The 13,658-nt window shown below is 46.6% G+C and overlaps 1 protein-coding gene across 2 annotated transcripts in view; it reads left to right on the forward strand.

Annotated features, from left to right (window-relative positions):
* LOC114586644 (transmembrane protein 132D-like) overlaps nucleotides 1–13,658 on the forward strand; it is a 455,854-nt gene that overhangs the window by 304,533 nt on the left and 137,663 nt on the right. For both annotated transcript variants that reach the window (XM_028710301.2, XM_077920813.1), the window contains one exon: nucleotides 4,938–5,121. In XM_028710301.2, the coding sequence (XP_028566134.2) occupies nucleotides 4,938–5,121 (184 nt within the window). The remainder of the gene's footprint in view (nucleotides 1–4,937; nucleotides 5,122–13,658) is intronic.

The raw sequence follows: 13,658 nt of genomic DNA on the forward strand, positions 1-13,658 counted from the left end.
TTGGGTTCCGATTTGTTCGATAACTAAGCCATTCGAGAACCAAGGTACCACTGAGCATTATTAATTTTTTGTCCACCCCAGGCCCCTTTTGAACCCCTTTTGACCTCCAGATCTTTATTCACAGCTGCACAGCTCCATTAACCTTGAAGGAAACCCTGGTTTAAACCTTCCCAACACGGGGTCATATCTAATGTCAGTCCAACTCTGAATAGACCTATTGAAATGAATGACAGCAACTATCTTGGCTCCATTAGTCTCAGTAGGTCTACTTTGAGTTGGACTACAGCTCAGCCCTATTCAGAATAGACCCACTGATATCAATGGACCACAGTCAGTCCCAGCTGGCCTACTCTGAGTAGGACTAGCATTGGATCCTACCCACTGAAACCTGACATGGTTCTGCCCTTGCATGCAATGACTTGCCAAATGCACACAAACCCATCTGTCTGTTTGAGTGCGTTTAATTTTAATTACAGACTTGCATTATTATTTTTTTCCTTCCTTCCTTGATCTCATCCCTCCTTTGGCCATCTCCTGTCACTGCCAATTCATGCTCTCTGGCGCATCCATCTGGCTCAGAGCTCTGCGCTACAGGCTCACAAACTCTGAGATCTGTAAAACCCCAGTAATTGGCGGGCGTTTCTAAAGTGTTGCCAGAGGAGGCAAAACTTCCCTGTCAAACTCTTCCTCCCGTTTCACTGCCCGTCCCCCCCCCCCCCGACTTCCCTATAAAAGTTGCCGGTTGAGTTGAGTTCGCCTCGGCATGGATGTACTGTTGAATCTTTACAGCTCTGCTTCCTACACAGTGGCTGGTTTTTATTATAAAGGTTTACAAGATCAAGCCCTTTAAGGCTCACGTAGCTTCCCTGCCTTAAATCTCTCCTTTTTCATGGCATTCATATTCCCTTCTGGTTGTGAATCATTTTTGAGCTATAAAGGATTCTGTAGCATCACGCCCGCGAAGGACACATATGAAAATGAGCAGGACTGGCTGGTGGAGCTGGGCGGGTAACCCTTGAGCTGCCGAGAATTCAAAGTAAATGAAAATGTTGCATATTCATACGTTGCTTTCAGGTTAGACTGCTACTGAAACGTGCTGTATGGAGCAGCCCCTGTGTTAACGGAAAAATCTGAGGGCTCCCTTGGAGAAAAAACAAAGACACCAACCAGGATAACTTGGAGCAAAACAGCAGCCTGTAGGCTTGGCCTTTATTGATCTGTTGCAACAGGGTGCTCCCCTCACCTGCAGGAGAGAGGAGGGACCTAGAAAAATGGTGTGCAAGGCCTTATAAAGACTTTTGAAATTGCCACTCTGTGGATCAAGACCACCCCCAGAAACATCATACATACATTACAGAAGGGGTGTAACCTAAGACCACCCCTCAGATACATCACACCTACATCACAGAAAAGGCGGTCTAAAACAGACATTTTAATATTGTTTTTCTCCTGTCCTTGTTTATCTCCTGTCTGGCAGGTTACTTGATTGGATTTCCTGGGTAGCCTGGCCAGTCTTTTGTAATGATAAATACTTAGTTCCTGGGCCATGTCACAGGCTCACACCCTATTCAAACACAGACATACCCTTAAGACAGGATTTGTGAAGGAAAAGACAATGGGAAGGCTTTTCCATTTTGACCTTGCAGAGGAAACATTTGCTCAGTTTAGGAATCAAAATGGTTCCAGGTTGGTCTTCCTGTGCTGATCTATGTATGTGCTTGGTTGGTACACTTATTAACATTATCATATATCTAAGACCATAAAATTCCTATCACACCTGGAAAGTGTCTGGGAATTGCAGTTGGTGCAAAAGGAGGCAGCAAAGCTGCCGCTGAGAGCCCAATCATATGGCAATATATTGCAGGAGCAGGGAGCCTGAGGCCTTGTGGCCAGACAGAACTGTCAGGGATGTGTATGGTTGCTCATGAGTAAACAGCCAGGACTCCGACCTGCCTTTTTACAGGTTTTATTAGGTGCAAACTATGTACAGTGCAGGGACGCGGGTGGCGCTGTGGGTTAAACCACAGAGCCTAGGACTTGCCGATCAGAAGGTCGGCGGTTCGAATCCCTTCGACGGGGTGAGCTCCCGTCACTCGGTCCCTGCTCCTGCCAACCTAGCAGTTCAAAAGCACCTTAAAGTACAAGTAGATAAATAGGTACCGCTCCAGCGGGAAGGTAAACGGCATTGCCGTGTGCTGCTCTGGTTCGCCAGAAGCAGCTTAGTCATGCTGGCCACATGACCCGGAAGCTGTACGCCGGCTCCCTCGGCCAGTAAAGCAAGACGAGCGCCACAACCCCAGAGTCGGTCACGACTGGACCTAATGGTCAGGGGTCCCTGTACAGTGCGGAAGTCCAAAGTTCATGTCTGCCTCAGTCACTAGCAGATTCTGAGAGTGGGTTCTTCCTGTCCCCCCCCCCCCAGCATAAGAACCTCGACACCCCCAGTCTCCTCCTCTTTTCCTTACATTTGACTCCCTTGTAAAAACTAGGCGATGGAAGCTGAATGCCTGTTTCCCTATCCGCCTGCCTGGGAGCGGTGCTGGGGCTCGCAGTAACCTCTGTGAGCCTTTGCCTCATTTCCCCCCTCCTTTCCTCTTCCTCCGTTTCTCCTGAGGCTTCTCTCTCACCAGTCTCTGACGAGATGTTACTGCTCAGCAAAGTCGGAGGCTCCCTCCCCCCTTTTGAAGGCAGTCCTCTGTCAACAACCTTCCATAGAATCAGAACTGTAGGCTTGGATGGGACACTAATGGTCATTTAGTTCAACTCCCTGCAATATGGGAATCACAGCTAAAGAATCCCTGACAGATGGCCACCCAACCTCTGCTTGGATTCCTCCAATGAAGGAGAAGCCACCACCTTCCAAGATAGTCTGTTCCACATCTCAACAGATCTTGCCATGAGAAAGTTCTCCATGTTTAGCTACTATCTCCTTCCTTGTAATCTGGATCCATTGTTTCAGGTCCTACTTCCTGGAGCTGCAGAAAACGAACTTGCTCCATCTTCCACATGGCAACCCTTCAGATATTTGCTTTGGCCCCCAGAACTCTCCCCAACGCACACCCCTCATTTGCCCTGCTTGGCATCCAGCTTTGCTGTGGATGCACAACCTCACTGCCTGTCTCCAGGCACTGTGTTGTGTTCAGGGGATTCCCACATGGTGGGGTTGATGTTGCCAGCCTTCATGTCATGCTTGCAGCGTAGAGTTGGTCTGCCAATGGGTCTGGTGCCTGAAGCCAGCTCCCCACAGAGCATGTCTTTGGAGATCCTGCCATTTTCCATTCTGTGCACATGACCAAGCCAGCGTAGACGTCGCTGAGACAGGAGTGTGAACCTGCTGGGAATGGGAGCTTTGGAATAGACCTACTAAAATGAATGGTCTCAAGTTAGTCATTGCCTCCAATTTCAGTGGGTCTGCTCTGAGTACAGTGGTACCTCGGGTTAAGTACTTAATTCGTTCCAGAGGTCCATTCTTAACCTGAAACTGTTCTTAACCTGAAGCACCACTTTAGCTAATGGGACCTCCTGCTGCTGCCACATCGCCAGAGCACGATTTCTGTTCTCATTCTGAAGCCAAGTTCTTAACCCGAGGTACTATTTCTGGGTTAGCGGAGTCTGTAACCTGAAGCGTATGTAACCCGAGGTACCACTGTATAGAGTTCTCCAAATCATTTAGATTTTTTTTAAAAAAAATCCCTGTGGCAGTCAACAGTGCTTTTTTTAAAAAAGGTAGACCATTAAATTTCTCACTTCTAGCACATGAAAAGCTACTCTATAGTTAACAGACATATCTGCCTGGACCATCAACCATGTAGTTCTGAAATCAACTAGTTCTGAAATCATCTAACTGACCTTCTAAGAAATTCTGAAGTGAATGGAGGACTCTCTTTCTATTGCTCTCATATAAAGAGCAATAAATAAGATAGCTCACCATATCTTTGATCTGGCCTAATCCGTATACACAAATAGAGTCATTTATCGGCATGTTAAAGAATTTGCTAGCCCAATATTCTGTGGGCATAGTTTGAAACCTGAGCTGAGTAAGCGCATGCCTAATGGTGGGAGGAGGGAGTCAGTTCCCAAATATAAACAGATCTTTTATGGTCTGTAAGGGTAGCGTCCCTTAGTAGTTGCCTGGTCATGTTGACCCTTGATTCTGGCCCTGCTGTGGAAGTTCAGACTGTCTTCGTGGGGCAGGAGCCTAACTTCATGTTGATATAAGAAGCAGAGACCGCAGATGAATGTTTTTATTCTTTTAATAATGTTTCAGTGTTTCACTTTGATTGCATTTAACCTTTTAGAATGAATTAGGCTTGATTTTTGTATGTTCTCCCTCCTATGTTGCATTCAATCTTTCCTTAAAGTGTATCCCTGAAAGTGATACAAATGGCAGGATGTTTTAGCACCGTAGGGTAAATCAGCTATCCTTGAAGCTATCTGAGACCCAGGAAGAGGATTTTATGATGCTCTATCCCCCCCATTGAAGGCTAGGTTGCCAGGGCAATGTCCAAGACCTAAAATGGTCAAATGATCTGGGCACATCGAGGCCACTCCAAGGTGATTGTGGGGTTGAAGATACCAGTATGGAGCCATGGGTGTTTTACTTCTCATGACCTGTAACATTTCCTGACATATGTGAGGATGTTTTATGACTCTTTGTTTGAACTACTATATAAGCTTTTGTTCTGAAGTGCCTTGGGGCAGACCTTCTCAACTGACACATTGAGTTGAGTGAGCTCTGTCCTATTGCAATAGCTATAACAAGCGCTGGGTTCCTAAATCTGGAAGCTGGACTTGAAAATGGTTTTCTTGGTTCTGTGCTTTATTCAAAAGCTGGTTGTTCCTCACCTGGATAACAAACAAGGTGGTGTAGAGGTGAATTCTTACCACAATGTACCATGCACACTGACGATGTTTCCCCCTCCTCTCTCTTCCTTCAGCACCAATGCTCCACCCTCTGAGATCATGCAAATTGATTTTGAAATAGAAGATCTTAGTGAATTGCCAGACACCCAACTTATTACGTGGCAAGTCGAGTATCCAGGAGACAGAACATCTGACCTTGGCATCTCCAAGATCTACGTAAGCCAGAAAGATCTAGTTGGTGTTCTTCCATTGGCGATGGTAAGAGAAACCGTTTACTGCCCCAGTACTGTTTAGTGTGCAAGCACAGTTCTAGACCATATTGAACAGAAATGTGACCATTTTCACATCTGTACTCTTTGCAGTCTGGAGTTATGGAATTCAGTTGAGCATTTGGATAAAGATCTTAACAGCATGAGCAATTTGATGATGGAACCCGTTACCTAGTGAGGTAGTAAGTTCTTGTTGACTAGAGGACTGCAAGCAGAGGCTAGCCGGAGAATGTTCTAACTCTGGATTTCCAGAATTGAATGGGGTGTTGGAACAGGCAGCTTACAAGACTCTCTCCAGGTCTAGACTTCTACAGTATGATTCTACTAGCCAGTGGTGGGAAATGGGAAGATGTCCTCTTCTGCCATCTGCCCACCAGAGTGGTTTGTGCCCTGTAAAGTCTTGTTTACAGGGGTTATGGAAGATCTTGCAGGCACCTGGAAGTCACTCCTATAGCCTCTTATCCTCATTTTTCCAACAGTGGCAGGCAGGGTGCCACCACCCTTTAGACCCTGCCACCCAAGGTGGCTGCCTCAGTCCGCCTCATGGACGGGCCGATCCTGCCACTCTGTGAATGCAAAAGTCTACAACACACCATACAGAAGATTGTGTAAAAGTGTGTCAGACTATGGAAGATATCTGTCTCTTGTGTATAGTTTATGTAATTCCACGTTCAGACGATTGGTCCAAACATAATCCCAGTGGATTAATCCCAATATGGGCAATTTGGGAGCTGCCCCAATAACCTCAGCATAACCCCCACCCCCCACCCAGCTGCCTTCTTATTCACAACCAGCTACTGCCGGTCAGTGTAAAAAATACTGATGTGTTAGGAAACTCCCTATTCCTCTCACAGAGCTACAATTTCCAGAGTCCTCAGAGAAGAGTGTTTGACTGTAAAACCACTCTGGGAATTGTAGCTCTGTGAGGGGAATACGGAGTCTCCTAACTCATCTCAGCAACCGTAAGCGATGACAGTCCTCAGTATTCTTCGGGAGGAAGCCATGGCTGCCTAAAAGTGGCCTCATACGGCTTTAAATGGATAGTGCAGATCGCTGGAAGAACAGACCATGAAAAGATTGAACACTTGGCATTGTTCAGCAGTTTCTAAAGGCTGTGAAATGAAATCCCTCTTTTTCATGACACCACTTACAAGGATGGCTCTGTAATTGTGGGGCAGGCGAGGGAGTTGTTTAATAAACGGGCTTTTTGACCGTGGCTCATTGGACAAGACAATTGGACGCCCCTCGTTCTCTCTAGTGTGTTCTTTGGCCCCAAATTACTGTGCTGGCTGGAACAAGGGATATCATCTTCCAAGATTTTTTATGCCCGGAGCTTACTCTTTGACCCATTTATTAAAAATATTGACACATGTTATTATTTGGAAAGAGGAAAAAAAATAGACTATATGGGGGAGAGATATAATTAATATTTGAGTAAAAAAAATTCTGGGGAGGTGAATAATAGGAGCCAAGTGGTTGCCTAGTGACAAGCAGTTAATTATTATACCATTAGTCAAGGTTGAAGATCTGTTTGTGCCATGGCTTTAATCTGCCAATTTCAGAGGAACTCGCATGTCACCTTGGCACTTAATGGTGCCAAATGCTATTGCATTTCTCTCTGATAGCTGTATTTTCACTTTTATTTTTTAAAAAAGAAACAAGAACAACACAAGACTCTTTTCTTGTCTGCTGGGTTACCGAATAGAATTGAAAAAGATAACTCTGCAATCAGGGTGTCAGAAGGTGAAGAAGTGAGAACACGCAGCTTTAGATCAGGGGTGTTAGGAAACTATTTCTTTCCTGGAGGGGGGCCACATTTCCTTCCAGGCAGCCTTCTAGAGGCCACATGCCAGGGGTGAGGAGAGACAAAAGTGGGCAGTGCAGCCAATGTATTTTTTTCCATACACACAAACTCCCACACCTCTGTCCTCCCTCCAGGCCAGCTAGAGACATTATAAGAGTTCAAGGACACATTCCAGCCAGGTGAAAAACACTGAAGGTGGGTGGAAAATACATGGGGGGGGGTGGTCCTAAATGAAGAGGACAGGCGGGAAGCGTTTGGCCTCCAGGCTGTAGGTTCCCCACCCATGATTTAGATGGGGCATACTGGAGCCCTCTAGATGTTGTTGGACTACAGCTCCCATCATCCTTGACCTGCTGCCTGTGCTGGCTGATGGGAGTTGGAGTTCCCCAGCATCAGCAGAGCCACAGTTTCTGTTTCAGATCGATGCTCTGCTGTGCCCCCTGTCTCAAGTCATTCTGGGGTGCTGGTTGTTTGATGTGGTTGAAGGTGGCTCCCCATTTGCAGAATGCAGAGAGGCTCTCATAGCACCATCATTACCTGCCTTCAGGTGCCAGTCAAAAACTCTATAACCTTTGAGAAGCGGATGGGGTGTTTGCAATGTATTTTTATTTCCTCTTGATTTTAATGTATCTAAAGGTAAAGGTAAAGGGACCCCTGACCATTAGGTCCAGTCGCGGCGCTCACCTCGCTTTATTGGCCGAGGGAGCCGGCGTACAGCTTCCGGGTCATGTGGCCAGCATGACTAAGCAAACCAGAGCAGCGCGGAAACACCATTTATATTCCCGCCAGAGTGGTATCTATTTATCTACTTGCACTTTGACGTGCTTTTGAACTGCTAGGTTGGCAGGAGCAGGGACCGAGCAACGGGAGCTCACCCCGTCACGGGGATTCGAACCGCCGACCTTCTGATCGGCAAATCCTAGGCTCTGTGGTTTAACCCACAGTGCCACCCACGTCCCTTTAATGTATCTATTTGGGATTTATTGTTTGTTTGGCACTTTGGACTGCCCTGGGCAGGAAAAAACAACTTGCAAATTTAATAAATAATAAATGCTAATCATAATAATGTGTTGTTAAATCTTCCTAACCTCCAGGGCAGCAAGCAGTTGGGTATTAAAAAAAAAAACCCTTCTGCTTTAACTTTATTTCATTTCCTTACAGCAAAATGGGTGTTTTGCTGTGACTGCTTTGTCCCTTCGCCTTCCACAGCCCTTCTCTCCAGTGTTTGCTCTCTCTTTTATCTTCATACCTGAGGATTATTGAGATGCAAGAGGTGGAACCAGATGGCAGCAGCTGTTGATGTTCTGGCGCTCGGTTGATCCCCACCAGAATTGTTGGCTGGTGATAAAGAATGGGGGGGAAAAATCTTGACATGGTTTGCAACCTTCCTGCATTAACAGTGGATAAACACACCAAGGTTGGGACATTCAGGTCAAATTTACTGCCTGCAAAGGTGTGTTTTGCTCAGATAAATCACTTCCAGCTGCTGGAGATAGAGCTGAATTATGATGGCCTGCTCAACTTGAGCGTTTAGGACAAATGGCCCATTGTTTTAAATTGGAGGACATCTTGGCACAGTGATGAGTACATAGATAGAAACTGCAGGTCTCTTTCCCCATCATATTGACAAGATCTCTTGTTCCTTTACTAAGAGGAGGCTATACTACCAATAAAAAGTACCCCATTTGGACTACAATTCTATCTGGAATGGGTGGGAAACATTATTTCATCCCAAGGGCCACAGTCCCTTCTAGGCAACCTTCCGGGGGCCACATGCCAATGGTGGGCAGAGCAAGAGACAAACGTGGGGGGGGGAGTGATTTAATTTAAATGCTCCCTTTGTACAGCAGGCCTGATACTGCACACACTCACACACACTTTTCTCCAGGGCCGGCCCAAGACATTTTGGCACCTGAGGCGAACCACTAAATGGTTCTCTCCCCACCAGTGAAGAAGGGGTGAATGAAGGTGTACATCAGGAACACAGGGGAATAATGATTTACATCGGGATCTGCTGCCTCTGTGGATCCTTCCCCCTGAGGCGGTCGCCTCATCTTGCCTAATAGGTGAGCCAGCCCTCCATCGTGAAAAGGAAGAAGCCTTATCAGAGTTCAACAACTCATTCCTGCCATGAAAAAAACTCACTGTGAGGTTGTGAAGCAAGGACAAGTGAAGGTATGCCATGCAGAGAGTTCTGAGGGCCAGGTAGAGAGGTGTGGAGGGCCACATCATGTCCATAGACCTGAGGTTCTCCGTCCATGTTATAGACATTTCTCTAGAGGCAGGTGCCTTTGAGCTAGATATGCCAAGGATTGCACTATGAACCATATTTATTTCCTATTCGGGGGATTTCTCTAGACCACACACCTCTATACCATCTTTCAGAGTTGGTACGTGTGCCTGAAGTGCATGTGTGCTCAAAGTGTAATGGAGCCACTTTCTTGCCTGGTGGGAGAGATCTGTGCATATAAACCTCTGATTTATACTGTGCAAAGGTAGACAGTTCCTCCACCCATTTCCCCCCCTTTTGGTCCCATCTAATACCTCATGTGGCCATTGAAAGGCTCGACCCAGCATTAAATCACACAGAATAAGCGAAGTTACCTCTTTATTAGAAGAAACAAGGTGTGCTTAGGAGTGCTAGGGCTAATGAGAACAGCAGCTCTTCTCAGTAGGTCTTGCCCCTATGAGACAGTTGTGGATGCTGAAGTTCCCCAAAGCTACCTAAGTCTCCTTCTCCCCCAGGTCCTTCCCAAGCAATTTGAGACTACGCCGGCATGTCTGTCTTGGGTCCTCCCACTTCATAACTCTCCTGGTCCTGTCGTAGCAGTGGGGAGAGATGCCCTAGCTTCTTCTGCCACAGACTCTGCCGGCTCACTAAACCCTGTTACCTCTCCGGCTTCAAACACCTCCTTCTCTCCCCTGCTATATGGAGCTGAGGGTCCCGCCCTCCCTTGCATTATCTCTTGTAATATATAAATGTTTGCTTTGCAAATGTATTATCCTTTCAGAACCATGCTATATAGAAACATTGCATTTACAGTATATGCCTTATTGGTGAATCGCTTCCCACAAAAGAACTCAAAGTGATTTCATAACGAAAACAGCAATAATGAAAGCAATTGAAAACAATTCCACATGGAGAAAAAATTCAAATCCAATACAGATATCGCTTGCTGAAAAAGGTCTTTAATACATTGACCCAAAGTCCAGCTAGCTATCCTTTGAAATTCACACTTCTCTGAATTTTTGCCAGCTATGTAATGCATTTAGTGGGGGGAATGATTATTAAAAACATATATTAGTTGATATTCTTACAAAAATGCATTATATTAGAGTAAATTGCTTACACAAATGTGTATATTGGTCAAAACTGCATACCCAAATGTGCTTAGGAGAAATTTGCACTAAAACACCAACTAATTTTATTGGGATTTTTAAAAATGCCAAATTACTGCAGACCGCATGTGAGTTTGGAAAAATGCTAAATGTAGAGTATTGAAACTGTCAGCATCTTCCAACTTACTGGTCTTCAACCAGCGCATCGACTGGCCTCAGGAATGGTCCCAATTTCTTCTTTCTTCCTGCATTGCAAGTTGTGCTCAGGCCTTTCGCATCTCCTTGGCACCGGCAGCACGATTCACATTTCAGACTTGATAAGCAAGCCTTGTTCTTTGCAGGATAATTAAGGTTGCTGGAAAACAAAGCCAAGCCAGCTGGTCATTCAGCCAAATTAAGAGCTTTCTTTCTCTCTCTCCCCCCCCCCCCCCGGCCACCCCCTACAGACAAGTGGATTTTTTGTTCTTTCGATCTTTATCAGTGCAAATTCCCAGCCGGGATTTATTTTGTTCTCTTTCCCACTGACCCCTCATTTGTGGCACGGTATTTATTGATTAGTTTTCTCATTTCCCCCACCTCATGCACTCCCCCCCACACACACTTTCACTGAACGGACAGGGGAGGTTTGCTTACAGTGCAATTGATGGAAAACGAAAATTAACCTCGTTACTAATTAATTGGAGGCATGCTGGGAGGAGGATTTGAACCTCAATTAACCATGTGCAGAGCCAAGATTGGCCCTTGCCTAGGCAAGGAGCGAGGGCTGTAAATTCCGCTTCTGGGTGTTCTGTTCTATCTATCTCTCTCTCTCTCTCTCTCTCTCTCTCTCTCTCTCTCTCTCTCTCTGTGTGTGTGTGTGTGTGTTTGTGTGTCCAGCTTTCCTTTTTAATTTCTGTTGCTTCTGAGCCCAAATGAACAAACAATACAGTCGTACCTTGGAAGTCGAGCAGAATCTGTTCCAGAAGTACGTTCGACTTCCAAAACATTTGAAAACCAAATCCCATCAGATGTTTGGGTTCCGAAAGAACGTTCGAAGAGATCTGCTGCCACTCAGTGTAGACTGATGAGCACAGAGTATGTGCCTGATGTAGCATGGAATGAAAGAACTACTTTTTCTCTGTCTTGAATCTTCTGACACTGGTCACATTCAGATTATCAATCCTTCGATTATTAAACCAATATATCCTTACCTTATTCCCACCCACCCACATGGTGCAGTTAGTGCTGGTGGACCCCCCCGAAAATTAGCTTGATTAGTTGCATTTGGTCCTTAGCAGGTGGAGACATCACCTTGCTGACAAAGGTCCGTATAGTTAAAGCTATGGTTTTCCCAGTAGTGATGTATGGAAGTGAGAGCTGGACCATAAAGAAGGCTGATTGCCAAAGAATTGATGCTTTTGAATTATGGAGGAGACTCTTGAGAGTCCCATGGACTGCAAGAAGATCAAACCTATCCATTCTGAAGGAAATCAGCCCTGAGTGCTCACTGGAAGGACAGATCCTGAAGCTGAGGCTCCAATACTTTGGCCACCTCATGAGAAGAGAAGACTCCCTGGAAAAGACCCTGATGTTGGGAAAGATGGAGGGCACAACGAGAAGGGGAAGACAGAGGACGAGATGGTTGGATAGTGTTCTCGAAGCTACCAGCATGAGTTTGATCAAACTGCAGGAGGCAGTGGAAGACAGGAGTGCCTGGTGTGCTCTGGTCCATGGGGTCACGAAGAGTTGGACACGACTAAACGACAACAACAACAAGGTGTGTGTTCTGGAAAGGGGAAAGGTTGGCACCCTGAGACACTTATCAGGTGAACATTGTGGTTCTAGAAACTTGCATAAAGGGCCCTGGGGACCCCCAGGGCAGGGTGTGGATTACTTCAAAGGATCGCATCACTCCCTGAGAGTTGCAGGTGTGTGGATTTGGAAGACCTGCAAGAAGTGTGGCAGGGACAAAGAGGTATAGTTTAACACTACCTGGTCACCCTGCAAGTTAGGCTTACCTGATCACTGCCGGCTTGGGAGCCCGATAGAGGACTGAATATTTCCCGCATGTGGTTTTCCCAATGCAGTTCAGAAATCTTGATGTTGCAGTTTAATAAAGTGGCCCTAGTTATACTCCATGCCGTCTGACTTGCCTCTTTGTTTCCGGTCTCTTGACACAAAATGAATCAACCTCAGAGGTTGTTTGGTTCTGCAGGGTCCCCCCCACCATTTCCCCCCAAAGGGTAAAAATCCTTTCCTAGTAAGTCAACTGAGGGGACGCGGGTGGTGCTGTGGGTTAAAGCCTCAGTGCCTAGGACTTGCCGATCGAAAGGTCAGCGGTTCGAATCCCCGCGGCGGGGTGCGCTCCCGTTGCTCGGTCCCAGCGCCTGCCAACCTAGCAGTTTGAAAGCACCCTCGGGTGCAAGTAGATAAATAGGGACCGCTTACTGGTGGGAAGGGACGCGGGTGGCGCTGTGGGTAAAAGCCTCAGCGCCTAGGGCTTGCCGATTGAAAGGTTGGCGGTTCGAATCCCCGCGGCGGGGTGCGCTCCCATTGTTCGGTTCCAGCGCCTGCCAACCTAGCAGTTCGAAAGCACTCTCGGGTGCAAGTAGATAAATAGGGACCGCTTACTAGCGGGAAGGTAAACGGCGTTTCCGTGTGCGGCTCTGGCTCGCCAGAGCAGCGATGTCACGCTGGCCACGTGACCCGGAAGTGTCTCCGGACAGCGCTGGCCCCCGGCCTCTTGAGTGAGATGGGCGCACAACCCTACAGTCTGTCAAGACTGGCCCGTACGGGCAGGGGTACCTTTACCTTTACCTTACTGGTGGGAAGGTAAACGGCATTTCCATGTGCTGCGCTGGCTCGCCAGATGCAGCTTTGTCACGCTGGCCACATGACCCGGAAGTGTCTCCAGACAGCACTGGCCCCCGGCCTCTTGAGTGAGATGGGCGCACAACCCTAGAGTCGGACACGACTGGCCCGTATGGGCAGGGGTACCTTTACCTTTTTAGTAAGTCAACTGAGCAAGCAAACACCTCTGTGCAGAAACTAACCTTTAGCTTCTTAGATCTTTAAAACATTTGTTTTCACCCTAGGCAAATAACTACGTAATTATCCATCAGGGGGTTTATAAAACTTCTGATGCGTCTAGTGTCTGGCAGATGGACTTCCACAATGACGATTTTACCAAAGACAATGTATTCAGATGTTCTAGTTATGAGAGGCCACTTTTGGGAAGGATGGAAATAGAAGGGTCCATTTTAATTACAGGCTTCTAAGAGGAGAGGGTTGTCTTCAACTAAATAGGATGATGATGATAATGATATTGATAATGATGATAACTACTACTACTAAATAGTACTCAGAGTGAGTGGACCTATTGAAATCAATGAACCCAAGTTAGT

This window comes from Podarcis muralis, chromosome 16 (assembly GCF_964188315.1).
Source record: "Podarcis muralis chromosome 16, rPodMur119.hap1.1, whole genome shotgun sequence".
NCBI lineage: Eukaryota > Metazoa > Chordata > Lepidosauria > Squamata > Lacertidae > Podarcis > Podarcis muralis.